The sequence below is a fragment of the Monosiga brevicollis genome, genomic scaffold, assembly GCF_000002865.3.
Source record: "Monosiga brevicollis MX1 MONBRscaffold_3 genomic scaffold, whole genome shotgun sequence".
In the NCBI taxonomy this organism is placed as follows: Eukaryota; class Choanoflagellata; order Craspedida; family Salpingoecidae; genus Monosiga; species Monosiga brevicollis.
The window spans coordinates 33,296-51,923 of NW_001865040.1; the positions used below are offsets into that span (position 1 = coordinate 33,296).

At 53.9% G+C, this 18,628-nt stretch overlaps 3 protein-coding genes across 3 annotated transcripts; 1 reads left to right on the plus strand and 2 right to left on the minus strand.

The window, feature by feature from the left end:
- Positions 1-793: 793 nt before the first annotated feature.
- MONBRDRAFT_31090 (uncharacterized protein) lies at positions 794-3,407 on the minus strand (the record flags this gene model as incomplete). Its single annotated transcript, XM_001743190.1, has 11 exons — positions 794-978; positions 1,110-1,183; positions 1,250-1,343; positions 1,427-1,495; positions 1,587-1,752; positions 1,855-2,059; positions 2,166-2,296; positions 2,487-2,625; positions 2,654-3,006; positions 3,093-3,203; positions 3,296-3,407. The coding sequence occupies 11 exons, from the start codon at positions 3,405-3,407 to the stop codon at positions 912-914; spliced, it is 1,521 nt and encodes a 506-aa protein (XP_001743242.1). The 3' UTR covers positions 794-911.
- A 332-nt stretch (positions 3,408-3,739) lies between these two features.
- Positions 3,740-5,477, plus strand: MONBRDRAFT_22657 (uncharacterized protein; the record flags this gene model as incomplete). Its single annotated transcript, XM_001742873.1, has 4 exons — positions 3,740-4,138; positions 4,225-4,329; positions 4,354-5,226; positions 5,325-5,477. 4 exons carry the CDS (start codon positions 3,740-3,742, stop codon positions 5,475-5,477), a joined length of 1,530 nt encoding a protein of 509 aa, XP_001742925.1.
- An 11,059-nt stretch (positions 5,478-16,536) lies between these two features.
- Positions 16,537-17,918, minus strand: MONBRDRAFT_14706 (uncharacterized protein; the record flags this gene model as incomplete). The annotated part of the gene is made up of 7 exons (XM_001743191.1): positions 16,537-16,766; positions 16,924-17,037; positions 17,155-17,239; positions 17,361-17,411; positions 17,498-17,581; positions 17,664-17,736; positions 17,854-17,918. 7 exons carry the CDS (start codon positions 17,916-17,918, stop codon positions 16,537-16,539), a joined length of 702 nt encoding a protein of 233 aa, XP_001743243.1.
- Positions 17,919-18,628: the final 710 nt, after the last annotated feature.

Below are 18,628 nucleotides of genomic sequence, written 5' to 3' on the forward strand. Positions count from 1 at the left end.
CCGTGCCATCTTCGAATCACCGGTAATTTTGCTCAAGAACATGGTCCCCATCAACGAGGTGGATGATCAACTCGAGGACGAGGTGAGTCACCTGTTGCTCTCATCCGTGACGAGCTCGTCGCCATTTTCGTAGTTTTTTTGTTTTTTTTCGGTTTGTTTGTTTGTTTGTTCTTGGCCCGCTGGTCCTTCTCCAAACTGATTGGATCCTCGGAACCGGACCATAATGTTAGGTCCGAGAAGAGTGCACCAACTTTGGCACCACAGAGAAAATTGTCATTGATACAAAACACGTGAGTGTTCCGAGACTGGGACCCATGTTCGCAGTGCAGTCCAAGTTCTCCGTGTGCGCTTCTGTCTGCTACCCTCATGTTGATGTTTTTGTTCCTTGCTCGTTGGGTCATCCTCCAATTTTCAGCCGGGCGATGACAACATGGCCAAGATTTTTGTTCAGTTTGGCACAAGCGCGGGTATGACACACTGCTTGTAGATTGGATGCCTTGCTCGATGTGCAAATTATCGCTCAGATTCATTCTCGTGCATTCTTTGTGTACTGTGTCTCGCTCACTGAATGCTTGCGGATTCCTTAGCGGCAAAGGAGGCGATCAAAGCCTTGAATGGGCGGTTCTTCAGCGGACGAGAGGTGAAGGCTGAAAACTATTCATTGGCCAAATTTGAGGCGGGGGATTACGGCCATTAAAGTGCCCATGGTCACTGTTTGCCTGCTCGTACCGTCTTTCTTTTTTGAGATGGGTCGATTGTGAGCGGACCATGCAGTGACATGCGACAAAACTTTGTGATTGGCGGATGAAATTGACAGATGCATCAAAATAGGTTGCCAATCAAAAGTCTGCGCGCTACGGCACGAACGAGCAACCACCGCCTTGAAAAAGAAGTGTGTCATCCACGAGCACTTAGAGCTCATCGTGTGCAGCTGGATCGATGGCAAGGAAGGGCTTGCAGACTGCTGGTGATTCCATTCTACATACAAACCAGCCGAACACATTAGGAAAGAAAGTGGCGGGTACTTGCAGTGTCCAGATAGTTCAACCCTTGAAAGACTGTCGAGTAGCGAGGCTTGCGACGGTTTGACTTGAAGACCCGCCACGTACCGCATCACATATTCGCAACGGTTCGGCTCGGCTACATCGAGAACCTTGTTCTCCGCCCCGCAGCTGAGCTGGACCTGGAAAGTCATGGAGTCAGTGGTGAATCCACAGCGCGTCAGCTGGGCACAAACGAACGAACGAACCTCGCAGGAGCGGTTGGGGCCGTTCCAGCACTTTTCTCCGTCGTCAAACTTGGCACGTGTACGGTCGCTGCCCTCGACAAAACCATTCCATTTGCTAGGGCGAGGAAGTGCGCACAGCAAGTGTGAGTGCGGGCCTTGGCTTGGACTCGAGTACACAGTCGAATACAAATCTCTTACCCGAGCTTGGTGGCGCGACCTCCAGCCTTGGGCTCCTGTGTCACCTTGTCAAACATGCAAAGCTTGTATCTGTACGTTTCGCGAAGCGTGAGTCAAGATCCTCATCGAAAGGGGACAAGGCCACACAGGCAAGCACGCCAAACGAAACAAAAAGACTAACTTGTATTCGCGGTCTTCAAGCTCATAGCATTGATTAATCATGTGCGCAAATTCGTGCGAATCTCCCGTGTCATAGTTGAGCTCGTTCTCGAGTTTTTTGCGGTCTGATTCCTTGAGCCGCTTCTGCGACTCGGCCTCGCGATGGGCAGTTCGTGCTGCGTCGGCGTCTAAACACGAAAGTGATGCAGGGTGTAGTGAATTGGCCGGCACTACCCTCACTTTCCTTTGAGCAAAGCCATGAGGTACACTCTCAATCGTTCTCAACGCACTGGCAATGAGGGTCTTGATGTCCTCGTCGTACTCAGGCTTGGGGTCAGAAGGCTCGGGATGGACGCCGTCCTTATCAGCCATGACCTTGGTAATGTGAGAATATAGATGCTCTTTGAAGTGATCCAGACTGACGGACTGTTCCGCTTCGGACAGTGAACCATCGTCGTCCACATCGAGCAATGCTTCAATATCCTTCATCGTCACCTATGGACGTGAACAATACAGGGCGTGGTGAAGGACATGCTCACACAAAACACCACCCTGTGAAGCAAGCACGGGTCGATTGAGTCAGATTGATTGGCAGACTCACGCCTTGTTGCTCGTCATTGGCCAGTTCCGGATGAAGCAGCAGCTCTTCGGCCGTAAGAGACTGATCATTGTTCACGTCCAGGAAGTCAAAGGTGTTGGCATGGGCCTCAGAGCGCCGCGCTTGCATTGTAGCTATAACGCACACACACACACACACACACACACACACACACACACACACACACACACACACACACACACACACACACACACACACACACACACACACACCACAGAGACCAAGCACATCCCCGGTCAGGAAGGTTGAGCTCAAAAGGAATTAGGCGGCCGCTGGGATTGCATCAAAGTCAATTTGTCTTACCTTCCCAGTCCTTGTCAAAGACCTCCTTAGCTGCTGCTTCGGGGGTCTCGGCTTCGGTTTTGGCAGCTTCAAGCTCTTGTACACGGCGTTCCAGGCTCTCCATTTCTTTGTCCAGAGCGGCAATGCGCTCCTTGCGCTCCTATTCATAATGTATCATGAGGACATACCATGTGATGTTTGGCTTGGCTTGGCACGACGCGAGAGTGTGCCAGAAACACACGGAAAAAGTAGCAGCAACTGGGTTGTATCACGCTCACCTGAATCTCTTGCTTGGCCTGATTTTCCAAGCGGACACGGGTTGCAAAGCCTTCCCGTTGCAGCTGTGCCTCACGTTCGGCGGCTTCGCGAGCGGCACGGCCCAGCTCCTCGCAGGTGTTGGGGCAGGCCACAAGACCACTGTACTCATCCGAACCGTCACAGCAGTCACACAAACCGTCGTTGACCCGCCCGCTAACCATTAAAGCCGGCTCATGCCCTTCGTTAGTGCAGTAAAAGTGGCCATTGGCACAAGCCGACGTGCCTAATGCAGGTAGGACATGAGGAGCAAACGTGAGCTCGCCTCAATGGCAGCCCCTTTAAGGCAAACGCCGAGAGGCACAAACGTACCAGGTTCGTCTGAGCCGTCGTCGCAGTCGCAAAATTCGTCATTGACGCTCTCCATAGGGATGGATTTGCCGTTGTCACAGGCAAAAGCGTCGCCGGCAAAGTGAGGCGCATCTGTGGGGCAAGGAGCCGATGACCATGTGAAAGGCTTGTCGCGCCTCATCAGTAACCGTGTCCTACCCATTTATTCAAATGCATTTGCATACCTTTGGGGGCAGCACCTCGAGGCAGATGGTCCAATGACGCCGTCGCAGGCACCACCACGGCCACTGCCAACAGCAGCACCAAGGTCGTCACTGACATGAGCTCCAGCTTCATCATGACGATTGGAAACAGAAAAACGCACACACACCAAACATCAAACATCAGAGTGTGACCAACGTTACACTCAATGAATTGAATGAATCAGACTCCTTATGTGTGACTTGTGTCACACGTGTCGTTGTGAAAAGAAAGAAAAGGGAAGATTAGCAAATCTACCACATGTAGCATTGGAGAAAGAAATTCGATTGGTTGATGCTTGCTTGTATAAAAACTGATCACAAGCAGAGAGGAGTTCTCTTCCTCTCTTTCTCTCTCTCTCTCTCTCTCTCTGGAGGTTTGCTTGAGGTTGCTTTCCATCTTCACTTTGCTCCATTTTCCTTTTGACCATGGAGGAGCTTGGATGCCTCTGTGTGTTGGACGTGAACGTGTGCGAAAGTGAAAGAATGGGTCACCAGCACAGGCTGACCGCAGCCCCAAAACGTCTGGCCGGCCTTCAAGCAGACGAGGCGAAACGATCTGAAAGACAAGACTCTGAGTTGGACACAAGTCATTACGTGGACATGGAGGCCGCGTACCAACCAGACGAGGCACAGGCACAGGGCGACCATGATCCTTCGATGAGCGAAACGGACGGTGAGATAGGAGGGCTTGGAGAAGATACCTTTGACTCAGATGAGAGTCAGTACGTGGACATGGAAGGCTCGTACTGCCCGCCAGAGGTCGTCTACTTTGAGGCGGAACGCGATCAACAACCAGTGCTCAAAGCCGCCACATTGACCCAATGGGTTCAGCACGTCACCTCTGACAATACATGGATCCAATGTTGCAGAAGACCTTGGTCATCACATTTCCCTTGTTCACCACCGCCCAGGCTTTGCTAACTCACCTAGTGGAGCGCTTTGAAGCCCATCTTCCCAGACCAGACATGTCGGGCGATGAGCAAAAGGTGGCTTCTTGTGTACGCTCGCGCGTGCTGGTGTGTCTTCGCGCCTGGCTGCAGTACAACGGCGATTTCTTCCAGGATGTTACGCTCGAGGACCGTCTGCGCCGTTTCATGCAAAATCAAGAAGCACACATGGACCCACAGCAGCGAGATGCTGTCCTCAAATTGCTTGCACAGCGGGTCGAAAACCTGGCCTCTGTGGAGTTGCGGCGCCCCTCACGTGCACGCCCATCTGTGTCTCGAAATGTGGCGCGGACTTTGGCAGCACAGTCGTATCATGACATTAGTCTGACCGACCTCAAACCCATGGCAATTGCAGAGCAGCTCACCTTGTGGATGTGGCGCTCATACGCTCGTGTACGGCCAACAGAGCTCCTGATGAAAGAGCGCGGAGAGCGGACGCCCCACATCAATTCCATGACGATCAAGACAGAAAAGGTGACACACTGGGCTTTGGGCATGGTGTTGATGACCCGGGACCCGACGCAGCGCATGCGTAACTACAAGTTCCTGATCCGACTGGCAGATGCTCTGTTACAGCTGGGCAACTTTGAGCTGGCCAAGGGCGTGGCAGTGGCGGTCGACCACACTCTGGTCGTTCAAGTCATTGACGAGGTCAAATATTCGCCCGTGCAGCCCAAGATGAGCAAAGCTTTGTCCAGTATACAGAAGATCGCCATTGACAAAGGCCCCCACCTCTTGGAGCGACTGCAAAATCGCCACTGTGAGCAGTTGCCTTGCATTCCGCCTCTCTTTGTCTACATGCGCAACCGAGCGATTTGCGAGGAGAAGGCAAATGCAAAACGCCCTGAGTACATGCCCGAGGGCATGCTCTTCGTGCACAAGTACCGCATGATCTGCGAGCACGTCCGGGATGCGCTCAAGTTCCAGCGGTATGAGTATGTCATTGAGACCAAAAATAGCATCCAGGTCGGTTCGGTTCGAGTTTTGCATCTATTGTGTTCTGTTGCATAGGTCTTGTATCGTTGTTGATGCGCTTTGACTCACTCGATGATTGGTACGAATAGGAGTATCTGGACACGCGATTGATGCCCAACATGACGAGTGAATTGGCTGAGAGCAAGTTTGAGGAGTGGAACCGGTTATCATACGAGCTGGTGCCTTCAAAGCGCGGGTCTAAGGCGATCTCGGGCAGCATTGATGAAACAGCCTCGGCCTAGGCACCAAGCCCACACATGGGTCGTCGAACTTATCTGAAGGATCAACAGAAGACGGCGCAAAGCCACTGGTGAGTTGGCAACTCCTAAGTTTCCTTGAGTAGCGTATCCTGCCTTCAAATGCTGTCCGGTTCTTGCTTGGCTCCATGTACAAATGGCACATGACTCGTAAATTGTTTGTAATCGCACTCTTCATCTGCAAACTGACCTTCAAGCTTGGCTCGCTCAATCTTTTCTATGCCGCGTCTGCGGATGGACACAAATGTCACTTTCCCCGTTCCCTCGGGCAAGCGACGTTCAGAAGACTGTATTTGGGCTGTTGTATTAAACTCCAGGGACGAACGAATTGTCGTCAGAGGTGGGACGGAGATGCACTCATCGCCAAGAACCGCCGACGTATCGCTGCGTCCAATGTCCAGCTACAATCGCGATAGCAAGCAGTATTGAACAGCTGCTCTGATGCCGTCAAAATGTCCAACAGCAGCGCTCAACCCACAACAATGCCATGATGCTTGTGTTCATTCCTGTGCCCTGCTGAACAATTTGGCAAAATATTATTCTGTCGGCATGCCTGCCGTAGCAACTTTTGCGGTGTGAGCTGTGGAAAAGATCAGCTCAGTAACAGGCCAGAGCCGTCTGCAGGGAGCAACGCAATGCTCGAATGGGCGATGAACGATCTGACATACGACTCCTCAGCTCACAATGCTGGGTCGTCGTCAACTTCATTGCCGACAAAGCCGCAATAGAACAGCATTGCTCTCAAGTTCCCCCGGGCGCGGTGGTAGCATGCGGCCACAGCAGCTTCAGCAGCAGTTCGTGCACGCCATACGTCCGCCATGCGAACGGCTTCGGCCAGGTTGACGCGCCCGAGCTGATCTGCGCTTCCTATGGCCGTACGTCCTTGGCCATAATATCATGGCACTCCTGCTTGAAAAGTATGACAATAGGGAGTGTACATGAACATCCGGATGTACATGTAAGTGTGACTGAAGTTTTAGTAGACAAGTCACTGGACATGCACAATAAGTGATAGAGACACATGCTTTGGTTTTCACCATTTGCAACAACAGGTCTTAAAACTACTACAATTACTACCCTCCTTGTCTCTCTTTCTCTGTTTCCTCTTTCTGACTATCTCAAACTCTCTCCAAACTCTCTCACAAACTCTCTCACAAACTCCTCTCTCTCTCTCTCTCTGTCTGTTTCATCTCTCTCTTTCTCTCAATCCCTCTCTCAACCACTCTCTTCTCTCAAACTCTCTCTCTCTCAACCTCTCTCTCAAACTCTCTTTCTGCGACATCGACCTTGAAGCAAGAGACGGCGACGAGCGCTGGGACGACTGGGGGGAGAAAGCGAGCGCCTTTCCTCTTTTTTATCTTTGACAACCTGACGGCCGGAAAGTGAAGGCGCTTTGGAACACACAAGGGTGGTATTTAGGGCATGATTTGAGCGGGAGAGGTCTCGCCGCGCTTGTCGGTGATTATCAACGCGTGCCGGCGACGTGAGTAAACCGGCATCCTCGGAGCCGCCTGCACAATGCGCTGGGACCCGGCCTGGATCAAGCCCGGGCACAATGACGCCAGCTTTGCCGTCTCTCATTTACTATCCCAAGGTTGGTGCATGCAATGAAACAGCTAGCCGCTGACAAGGTATTGATCACACAACGGCTCCGCTCATCGGATCGGTTCTGCTGATCTGCCCTCTCGGCCATCACCTTGCAAACAGCGGGTGCCAATACCTTTGCTGAGCTCTCCATCATCTTCAAGGACAAGGGCTTCTTTGTAGTCAACTCGGCTGTATGTACCGCGCAAACACCGCTCGCACGGTATTTTCCAACGACGCCCGTCTCATCACTCAACCCTGCTCTCGGGCACTCGTCATGCTTCGCAGCCTGCTGCTCTCTGCTGGGTGCAGGTGAACGAATTGAGTCACCGGACAGGTGTGCCCCAGCATTATGACGGCCGAGGGACTCTGGTGATGGTCACTGTTGAGGTCAGTCCCATACGCCTCATCTCTCACGCTCTTTTTTGCTCTCGCCAAACGCACCAACACAGAAAAATACCATACATGCGAACAGTGACTCGTGCCAAGCCTTATCAAAACTGATCGATCACCCTCTTGCCGACGCAGTGTGGACCGTTTTTCCCCTTGGAAGGTGGACGGCCCAAGGGCCTCGAAAAGCCCAAAGCCTCCCTCTGCTTCTACGCCGCCCCCGACACTGCGTGCGTGCCTGCAAACCGAGGCCCCTACTATCCCTTCCGCTCGCTCCTCCTTGGCCCACTTTTATGACATCCATTTCTCACCGTGTCGCCGCCCCCCCGTGATCTTGCCCCTTGATCACGCTTACCCTCGCTATTTGTTGTGCGATCTCATTTGGTTTGCGTTCAGTGCTCAACTGATCCGACAACTGGAGAATGTGCGAGAGTCATCGTCCCAGGTATCCTTTGCTCGGGCTGCTCAAGTGTCACCCCTCTTTTTCAAACGTACCAGCCTTGGCCTTTTCCAGTTCGCTCCCAACGCAACTCTCACCAGAACACTGTGACTGTCGCTATCGCCACCGTAGCCACTACTACGTGGTCGATCGGCCTCGGAACTCTTTTCTACAACTGCTGCTGCTGCCTCATCTGATGGTGAGAACTACCTCGGGCGCCCTCGATGCTGTCATGTCCCGATTCAAAAGACAGTGAAGCCTCGCAACGTCCTTGCTGAAGATCCGACGCTTGATGCTATCATTGGGCCTCTTCGCCGACTTCCATAGGTACCAGCCAGCCGAGCGCCATGGATTCCCTCTTCTCTCAATTGGCCAAGCTCATCCATGTGGAGTTGTCCCCGGCCATTCAATCCGCCTTCCACGATCGCGCTACCGTGCGCGCAAATGGCCTGCAAAAGCTTCTGACCCTCTTTCGTCGCCTGAGTGCGTTGCTCCGTCATGTCGTTCATGGCATGGATGACTTGCCGGATGTGGTCAGGCACGGGCTTCTTCATGTGGTCCGTCGCTTGACCGCTGCCTCCGGCATCATTTACAATCAGCTGCGCCAGCTGTTGACACGTCTCGAAGCCGTCAAGGACCCCGATGCTGCCCCTAGTCACATGCTCTCAGATCTTCACCAGTACCGCTGGGAGTGCATCATGCTGCAAAAGAAGTACCAGGTCTTTCTCCTGGCCCTTGAAGGTGGTCTGCAATTTGCTAGCGCCCCGCTGCCAACATCCAAGGATGAGGTGATGCGCCAGGAAATCAAGGGCCTGCTTGACAACTTTGCAAAGCCCCGGGGCCGCAACTCCAGCATGCATCTGTGGGCCTCACAGGCCACACAGGCCGACGCAGACTTTCGCACCAGGACCGAGCTCATTCTCGATGCAGTGACATCGGGTACAGACGGCACCTGGTCACGCGAGGACAAGGCTCGTGCGGCCGTGTCCCGCGTGGCGTCGGCGTACCATGGCTGGCAAAGTACCGTCCGCATGGTGCTTGAACGAGCTGAATCCTTTGATGGAGACACCTTCACTCTGGACGCGCTCATCCCGGCCTATGCATGCATCCTTTCCGCTGCCCTTCTCAACGCTGTTCTGGTCGCGGTCCAGCTTCGACCTGACGTCTTTCGTGGCTGTAAGAGGCGTGAACATCGTTTTCACGAGACAAACCCCTTTGCACAGCTGCTTGACGAGGCTCATGAGGAGCCCAACGCCTCCGACACGGACAGTGACGACGACCACGAGGAATATGACGAGGAAGAAGACAACTCACTCGGAGAGGATGAGCTGGAGACGAAGGTTACTGCAGCATCAGAGCACGCTGTTGCAGATGCGGGACAGGGCTTGGCCGCAGATGCTGGTGCTGGTACTGGTGTCAATGCTGCGGCTCAGCAGCGCCACTTGTATGACAGTTATCCGCAACGTCCGAGCAGCAGCGCTTCGCCCATGCCCATGTCCGACTCACAGTCCAGTGCTCGACCACCACGCGATAGCATGGATAGCAACTTCAGCAGCGCTGTGCGGCGCTCCTCTAGTCAGTTGTCTGGAAGTCGTGCCGGATCTGTACGCCGCAGCGGATCGTCGCGTAGTCGCCGACGCGACGACATGGACCTTCATCTGATCCAGCGCTTCGTACCTTTGGGTCAGCACGAGGATATTGTGAGCGAGTTGGTCAAGCGGTCTGACGCTGGGCCAATCTTGATGAATATCCGTCTTCACGACACTCTGCAACACCGTCTACCCGAGCTCGAGAAGTGTAGTCAAGCTCTGGTTGACGATCAACCCGTGACGACCGGCTACGTGGCTCGTGGAATCCGCACCTGTAATGAACTTGCCAAGCTGCTTCTCACGGTTAGCGTACCGACAGCTCGTGAGAGCGACTGGTATCGCTGGAATCTTGAGTTTCGCAAAGCCGTGCGAGAAGCAAACGCGACACTGGCCGACCTGGAAGCACGTCAAGTTCGACACGTGCAGGTACAAGATCCTGTGACGCAGTGCTGTCTCGAGGCCATTCTGAAACCTGCGGAGCTGGCGACAAAGCTAAATGAAGAGATTCATGCCCAATACGAAGCGTTAAAGGCCCAGCCCAAACAGCCCAATGCAAGGTCACCGGGAGTTGACACTCGTGTAGGTCGTACCAACTCATTTTTCGCCATGGACGCGAGCCCGGGCATGGGAATGGGTGAACGGCGTCAGCAAGCAGCGCCCTCGATGACTCTCGGCAACCTGCACGAGGATGAAGCGGTGGAGACGGAGGAAGCTCGCTTGGCGCGGATAGCCGATTCGGTCTCTGCTCAGTACGTGGACATGGAAGGCACCTCTCATCCAGACGAGGTCCTTTATTTTGAGGCGGAACGCGATCAACAACCAGTGCTCAAAGCCGCCACATTGACCCAGTGGGTTCAGCGCGTCACCTTTGACAAATACATAGATCCAATGTTGCAGAAGACCTTGGTCGTCACATTTCCCTTGTTCACCACCGCCCAGGCTTTGCTAACTCACCTAGTGGAGCGCTTTGAAGCCCATCTTCCCAGACCAGACATGTCGGGCGATGAGCAAAAGGTGGCTTTTTGTGTACGCTCGCGCGTGCTGGTGTGTCTTCGCGCATGGCTGCAGTACAACGGCGATTTCTTCCAGGATGTTACGCTCGAGGACCGTCTGCGCCGTTTCATGCAAAATCAAGAAGCACACATGGACCCACAGCAGCGAGATGCTGTCCTCAAATTGCTTGCACAGCGGGTCGAAAACCTGGCCTCTGTGGAGTTGCGGCGCCCCTCACGTGCACGCCCATCTGTGTCTCGAAATGTGGCGCGGACTTTGGCAGCACAGTCGTATCATGACATTAGTCTGACCGACCTCAAACCCATGGCAATTGCAGAGCAGCTCACCTTGTGGATGTGGCGCTCATACGCTCGTGTACGGCCAACAGAGCTCCTGATGAAAGAGCGCGGAGAGCGGACGCCCCACATCAATTCCATGACGATCAAGACAGAAAAGGTGACACACTGGGCTTTGGGCATGGTGTTGATGACCCGGGACCCGACGCAGCGCATGCGTAACTACAAGTTCTTGATCCGACTGGCAGACGCTCTTTTACAGCTGGGCAACTTTGAGCTGGCCAAGGGCGTGGCAGTGGCGGTCGACCACACTCTGGTCGTTCGAGTCATTGACCAGTTCAAGTTTGCGCGCAAGCACCCCAAGTCAAGCGAGATTTTGTCCAGTATACAGAAGATCGCTATTGACAAAGGCCCCCACCTTTTGGAGCGACTGCAAAATCGCCACTGTGAGCAGTTGCCCTGCATTCCGCCGCTCTTCGTCTACATGCGCAACCGAGTGATTTGCGAGGAGAAGGCAAATGCCAAACGCCCTGAGTACATGCCCGAGGGCATGCTCTTCGTGCACAAGTACCGCATGATCTGCGAGCACGTCCGGGATGCGCTCAAGTTCCAGCAGTATGAGTATGTCATTGAACCTTTTAGCATCATCCAGGTTTGTCCGAGTTTGCGCTTCTAGTGTGCTGCGTTGAATCGGGATCGTGCAGTCTTTGACTCACTCGATGAATGGTACGAATAGGAGTATCTGGACACGCGATTGATGCCCAACATGACGAGTGAATTGGCTGAGAGCAAGTTTGAGGAGTGGAACCGGCTATCATACGAGCTGGTGCCTTCAAAGCGTGGGTCTAAGGCGATCTCGGGCAGCATAGATGGAGCATCCCCGGCCTAGTCAACCAAGGACAACACGGAGCATGGGGCATGGAGCGAACATGAAGGAGTAGTTCAGGATCATGGTAAATGTCGAGGGGTGGGAGATCTGAGACCTCCCATCTACCTTATGCGCGATATTTTGCTCTTGAATGCTGTCCACAAAAGGGTGTTTGATAAGGTAAATTGAGAATGGCATTCAGATTTGGAATGTAACGTCATGATAACAATTCGCATTCTTGTGTCAATTTGTGCAGCCCTGACCACAGCTGATCAGAGCGAAGATTTCACTCTTCATGAGTCTTACTTTTCTTTCTGAATCGCGGGGATACCTGCGTCCTGGAAAAATGGATTGACCAAGGCTGCCCAGCTGAAGCGCTGCTGCAACTGGCTACGCTCGTCCACGTTCGGGGGCCGCTGTACAAAGGCCCATACACCGTGATCAGCAATCACGTCAATGGCTGGTCCGGTCCGCATGCCTTTGTTCAAAAGAACAAGATGCCAGGCAAGAAGCACGCCCACGCCCTCGAGAAGGCCAAAGGGCGCCACCCAAAGCAGGCTCACCATCCTGTCCGTGCCATCAATTTGCAAAAGCGCAGGATCCGCACCCGGTAATAGCGGGGCGACCCAATGTTGGTAAAACCGAGGCCACGCAACCAAGCAAGCGAGCGCGCACCCGGCTGATGCATAGGCAAGCAAGCAAAAATATTTCACAATGTTGTCACGGTACACAATGTTCATGGTAAAGGGGCAGTGGTGATCAAAGCCTGGCACGCGACGCGCACGCCGGTCCTCCAGCGGCGGCCGAGTGGTGGTGCAAATGTAGTAGTAGCTGGCGCACATTATCCAGAGGTAGAGGATGAGGAGGGTGAGCATCCCCTGCAGGACTGTTCCGTATGTTTCACCGATCGTGTCGTAGTACAAGCCAAAATAACAGCCCAATGCCGCCACAAACGCCGCGACGACCCCGACCGCCACCATAATGCGCAGACCAGACACCGTTCGCGTGACGCGTGGCCCACCAAACACAGACAGAACCAGATCCAGCAGCATGGGCATCTGAACCAGTCCCACGCAAGCCGCGATGATAACAACAACCCACGCCATGGCCAATGTTAGTCCCACTTCAACCCACCGCCCCTCTTCTCCCGAGACCCCGTCGTGCTCCCAAAAAAAAAAAAAAAAAAAAAAGTTAAGCGCGGATCGCTCCAAACCCGCTCGAAAAGTCTGACAAATCTAAAACTTCTGACAACCGCATGCGGATAATACGAATGTGTAACATCTGCTACACAATGATAAGAGACAATTTGAACCGCGTGCTCTCTCCTCTCTCTCTCTCTCTCTCTCTCTCTCTCTCTCTCTCTCTCTCTCTCTCTCGTCGTGCGCTCGGCTCTCGGCGGTCTCACACCTCCGCTGGACTTGCGCGCGCTGTTAAGTCTGTGTGTTCGGTCGTGGTGGTAGGAGTAGCGAGCTGGTTGCAGCAGGTGTTGTTCTGAGTTTTGTTGAATCACGAGGAGGCTTGACGCTGCTGTGGTTGGTTTTGAGCGCAGTGGTATTCTGCTGACGGGGTAGACAACGGCGCGACCCACTTGTGGGCCGGGCTTGGCAACATCAGAACACCGAGAAACGGCAACATGGATAGTGACCCCTTTTTCAAGTCTGCCGCCAAAGTTGAGCGGTCACGTGCACGTGGACGCGCTGGTGCTGGCCGTGGTGCTGGCCGTGGTGCTGGCCGTGGTGCTGGCCGTGGTGCTGGCCGTGGTGCTGGCCGTGGTGCTGGCCGTGGTGCCGGCCGTGGTGCTGGCCGTGGTGCTGGCCGTGGTGCTGGCCGTGGACGTGGCGCCGGCCGAGATAGCGCCAAGCGTGGAGCAGCTGATCGTCAGCTTGAACGACATGAGGAGGGTAGCTTGTATGATGACGATGCGCCTACGAATGGCCTGCTTGAGGCCTCGGATGATGAGCTGTCAGACCATGAAACACCCGCGGAGAAGCGCTTGCGCATGGCCAAAGAATTAGTTGCCCGCGTGCAGGCCGACGAAGATGAGGACGAGGAACAAGTCTCTGCCCGGCTCAAAGATCATTGGCGTGAGGCCAAGGGTGTGTTGGCACGCGCCGTGGCCGCCACGCTCCAGGGTGCAACCATTGACCCGCAACGTACCATTCGCGTGGCTGGACATCGCCTTCCGGTCACCTGCGTGGCCTTGGCCCCAAGCGGAAAATCTTTTGTCAGTGCCAGCAAGGACGGCACCATCATCAAGTGGAGTGCCGTGACAGGTGCGTCTTTTGACCCTTCAGCAGCTCAAATATTACAAGCTGCAATAGTCGTCTATGGCAGAAACAAGTCACTGGTGTGGCGCTCTTGCTCTTCTTCCATTTCTTCTTCCTCTCGCCCTGTCCTTCCCTCCCCGCCACAACGTCTCCTTTTTTCGCTTCTTGGTGTACCCCGTGGGACGCAAACAATTGTTATACCTCACAGGCTGGCATGGGTGATGCAGGATTGCGCGAGTTTACGTTCAAACGAGTGACTCGTGACAAGAAAGCAGGCGAGAATGCGTTCCCTAAGGGACACAGCAAGGCCGTTCTAGCCGTGGCCATTAGTCCAGATGAGCAGTATCTTGTGTCCAGTGGCGTGGAACCGTTGATTCACGTGTGGGATTACAAAACGCATGCCCACATCAAATGCCTCAAGGGCCATCGTGGCCCAGTCAATGCGCTTGCCTTCCGACTGGGTTCGCTACAACTCTTTTCCGCTTCGGACGACCGCACCCTCAAAGTACGCACAGTTGGTGTCCTTCGTGTTGCAAAGGGGCATCAAAGCCGGTGATGCGGGGCGAGGATGCACTTTGCACACTTGGCAATGCATTTGATTCAGTGTTAACGTTCTGGACTGCCTTTTGTCACTTGGACGTAGTTGTGGACGTTGGCGGAGATGACCTACGTAGAAACACTGTTTGGTCATCAAGAAGGCGTGCTGGCGGTTGATGCTCTGCACCGTGAGCGAGCACTCAGTTGCGGCGGTCGTGATGTCTCCTTGCGCCTTTGGAAGGTTGGTCACGGGTCCTCGACATGATTCCCTGCCTCATGCAAATGCTCCCTTTTCGTTTTCAGCACGCTACCTTCTGACGTTCTGATGTCCGAATAGATTGTGGAAGAGTCGCAGCTTGTTTACAACTCAACCCAGGCTGCATCCATCGATTGTTTGGCCCTGCTCTCTGAAGCCTACTACGTCTCGGGCGATCAAAATGGGTTCGTCGGACCCACTCGTTGACCCGTAGCTCTCTTTCTCTCTTTCTCTCTTTCTCTCTTTCTCCCTTTCTCCCTCTCCCTCTTCGTCGCTCTCTTGTTCTTGTGGACAGCATGATGGCTCAGTGACCGCCGTTCTTTGTGTAGCACGATTCAGTTGTGGGATCAAAACAAGAAAAAGGCATGCCATACGCTACGCAATGCGCATGGCGAGGGTGTCTGGATCACCGCCGTGGCGGCCGTGCCGTACGGTGACATTCTGGCATCAGGTTCGGCACTCGATAGTTTTTCCCTCTGTTTCCGCAGCCAACGGGCCGCTCCAAATGCTGTGTGATTGCTCATACTTGCTATATGCTCGGTGGCGTGGCTGGCATGCAGGTGGCTCGGACGGGCGTATCATCTTTTGGCAGGTAGCAGACAAGCTTCGACGGCTAACCAGTGTAATGGAGATTGTCGTGGTAAGTCGCACAGCATGTAGGATCACGGCCTGAGCTTCTTTTCAAGCCTGTTGTCTCATATCCTTCGATACTTTGGCTTGCAGGGTGGTTTTGTAAATTCGTTGCGTTTCAGCAGCGATGGCATGCGCTTGTTAGCTGGTTGTGGCAAGGTAGGCTTGGGAGTTCCTTGCTCCTTTTTTGAAGCCCCTTGTTGACGCTTTTTTTTTCTATGAACAGACGTCTCGCCCGCTGGGCTCTGGGCTAACCTGATTTCGCGCCATGCCAATTTCGACAATGACAGGAGCACCGATTGGGTAGATGGACGGTGGATAAGTCAGGCGCCAACGTTAGCTACCTTTATGACCTATCAAAGGAGAGCCTGCTTCGTACGCCAGCGGCAACTGAAGGCGAAGGGTCCACGGCCCACGAGGATGGCGATGCCATGTCCGAGGCTGATTAAGCTTTCAAATTACGGTAGCCTGTCAGACCATGCCCGAGTTTTGTGGCAAAATGCACACACTGTTTGTTGCCACTGTATTCGGTTTTTTTTTTTTTTCTTCTCTCTCTTTGTGTTCTTGTTGACAGTAAAATCGATTCATGGCAACTGCATCAACCAAGGCAGCGGCGGCAGAGAGCCTCCGTTGGGTGGACATCATGCATGGAAAATACCAGTTGGTCCTTTAGAGAAAGAAGCGAGCCGCAACGCAGGTTGCCACAGTCAGTGCGGCAAAGGCAACGAGCGAAGTCTGGCGGCCGAGGTTCTCGTCCTCGGGGATGCGGTAGTACTTGCTCACGAGAGGAGCCAGGTTACGCAGAGTGGTAGGGTTGAGTTTCTCAGGGGCAGTCATGATGGCCACCTGTCAAAATTGCCGAAATTGTCAATGTGTTGTGACCGGGGAAAACAATTACAAAAGAGCGCGTGCGCGGGGGAGGGGGGTGAGGAGGAGGGTGAGTTTCGAGCGCACAAGGCGCCAGGATCGGGGCCAGAAAAACTGACTTTGAGCGCATCATGCTGGGGGCAAGGGCCGGGGTGAGCATTGACACGGTTCACAACATTGCGGACAATGGCCTGAGAGAGCTGAACGTTGGCCTGCAGATGAAGGAAAGAAAGAAAAAATGCAGAACCGTGAGGCTGAAGATGGTAGAGGGGCCAGAGCGACAATTCCTTGAGCAAGACACGACAGGGCGTTGATGAGAATGACAAGCTCATACCTTGAGCACGGCAACGACGGCGTCGACGGAAACATTGTCGTGGTTGGGATGCCAGCTGTCGTAGTCGGTTGCCATGGCGAGGACGGCGTAGGAAATTTCGGCCTCGCGAGCAAGACGAGCCTCGGCAAGGCAGGTCATGCCGATGACATCGGCGTCCCACGAGCAATAGAGGCAAGACTCGGCAATGGTCGAGAAGGCCGGGCCTTCCATGTTGACGTAGGTACCTGGTACGCCGAGGCAAGGCAGGTGACAGGTTGAATAGGCATATCACGACAGAGACACAAGAACATAGTTTGATGGTTTGGTTCATGCTGTTTTTCCCATTTCAGCCTGCGGTTATTGTTTGGTATACAAGAGAGAGAACCGGGATGCGGGTCGTACCGTGGGCATGAAACTTGACCTTGGCGCTGGAGCAGGCCTCCTCGCACGATTCATAGAGGTATTCACGGAGCTTCTCGCACACGGGGTGGGCCATGCTCACGTGACCAACACAGCCTAAAGATGGCAGAGATAAGCAAGCGAAAAAGAAAGACGAGATGAGGATGAACAGTGTTGTGACGCTCATAAGTTACGGGTTTGAGCAAACAAGGGGCAATGGCCTCTGGAACACACCGTTCTCGAAAAAAGTGTGCTGGCGATGGTGGGTGCGGTCAATGAATTGATCCACAAGGACGACCTCGCCCGGAACAATATCGTCCTGCATGTGACAATGAAAAGGCGGTCGGGTACCATGATTGAGCCAAAAAGATTAAAATTGAAAAAAGAAGAAGGAAGGGGAGCGCTGGAAGCACGTTGCGAAACACGGCCAGGAGACCGACCTTGAGCGAGCCCACGGCGGACACGCCAATGAGAAACTCCACGCCCAGAACCTGCGAGCGAACCGCAGGCCTGGTGAGAACGCGAATGATGCGAGAGTGGATCAACGCATCCAGGATTGCGGCTTACAGGCGCATACCTTCATGCCGTAGATGTTGGCACGATAGTTGACCTCGGTGGGGTTGTGCACGTGACCATAGCCGTGGCGGGGGAGGAAGACGCACTGGCACATGTGCCAGTGGAAGCTTGATGAGCGGGATGGGAAGGAATGGTTTGAACGCGTGGAGAACGCCGGAAGCTCTCACCTCAACACCCTCGAGGCGACCAATAATGAATTCGCCCGAGGGATCGCCAAAGGGGGTCGAGATCTTGACTTTCCTATTGAGCGGGACACCAGCACCTTGTTGTCAACAATGGGGCGACAGGCGAGTTGCAACAAGCAGGCAGGCTGGTCCAGCGCATTGCGAAACAAGAGAGATGCAGGCGGGTACGTACTTGATGACCTCGAGGCCAGTCATGTTGTAAAGGCCGGAGCCACCGATCAAACCAACGCGAGGCATGTTACTGGTCCTGTTCAGTTCTACATCCGCAGCACGGCGCGCACACCATTTGCCGAGGGCGTATAAGATACCATACTCGAGTAGTCACCCTTCACCCTCGGCTTATAACCTTATCACCTCAAGATCCCCAGCCCAAACGACCAACATCAACAGCACCATCACGACCACCACCAACAGCCCGATGCGCAGATAGAGAGAGGGAGGGGCGCTGCCATTTGGGGGGCTCTCACCTCTTCACACTTGGGAAAAAAAAAATGAAAAAAATAAAATAAAAAGCTGTTGAAGGAGAATGAGAGACTAAGAGAGAGACTGAGAGACTGAGAGACTGAGACGAAGAAATAAAAAGCCAGAGCTTGAGAGACGAGGAGACTGAGAGACTGAAAGACTTGCGGGACACTGCTTCTTCAACACGTGCGTTGAGTCGATAACGCTTTCGAGACGGCATTGAAAAGGACGGATGCGGCAAACTTTTGAGGAACAGGTTCCATGCCAACGACAAGCATGAGGGCTGCCAGCTGCTAACCATCACAGTAGCCCGAAGCAGCCGGCAGAGCCACCGCGCAGGAGAGGTCGAGCCCCCCGCCGCCCTGAAAGGTGAACAACACATGTTGAGCATAGCATGTTGGTTGAAACAGTAGTTTTGTCTATCGCAGATTGTAAGACTTTTGAGAACTCCTTTTTCCCTCCGCAAGAGGGTATGAACGTTTGCC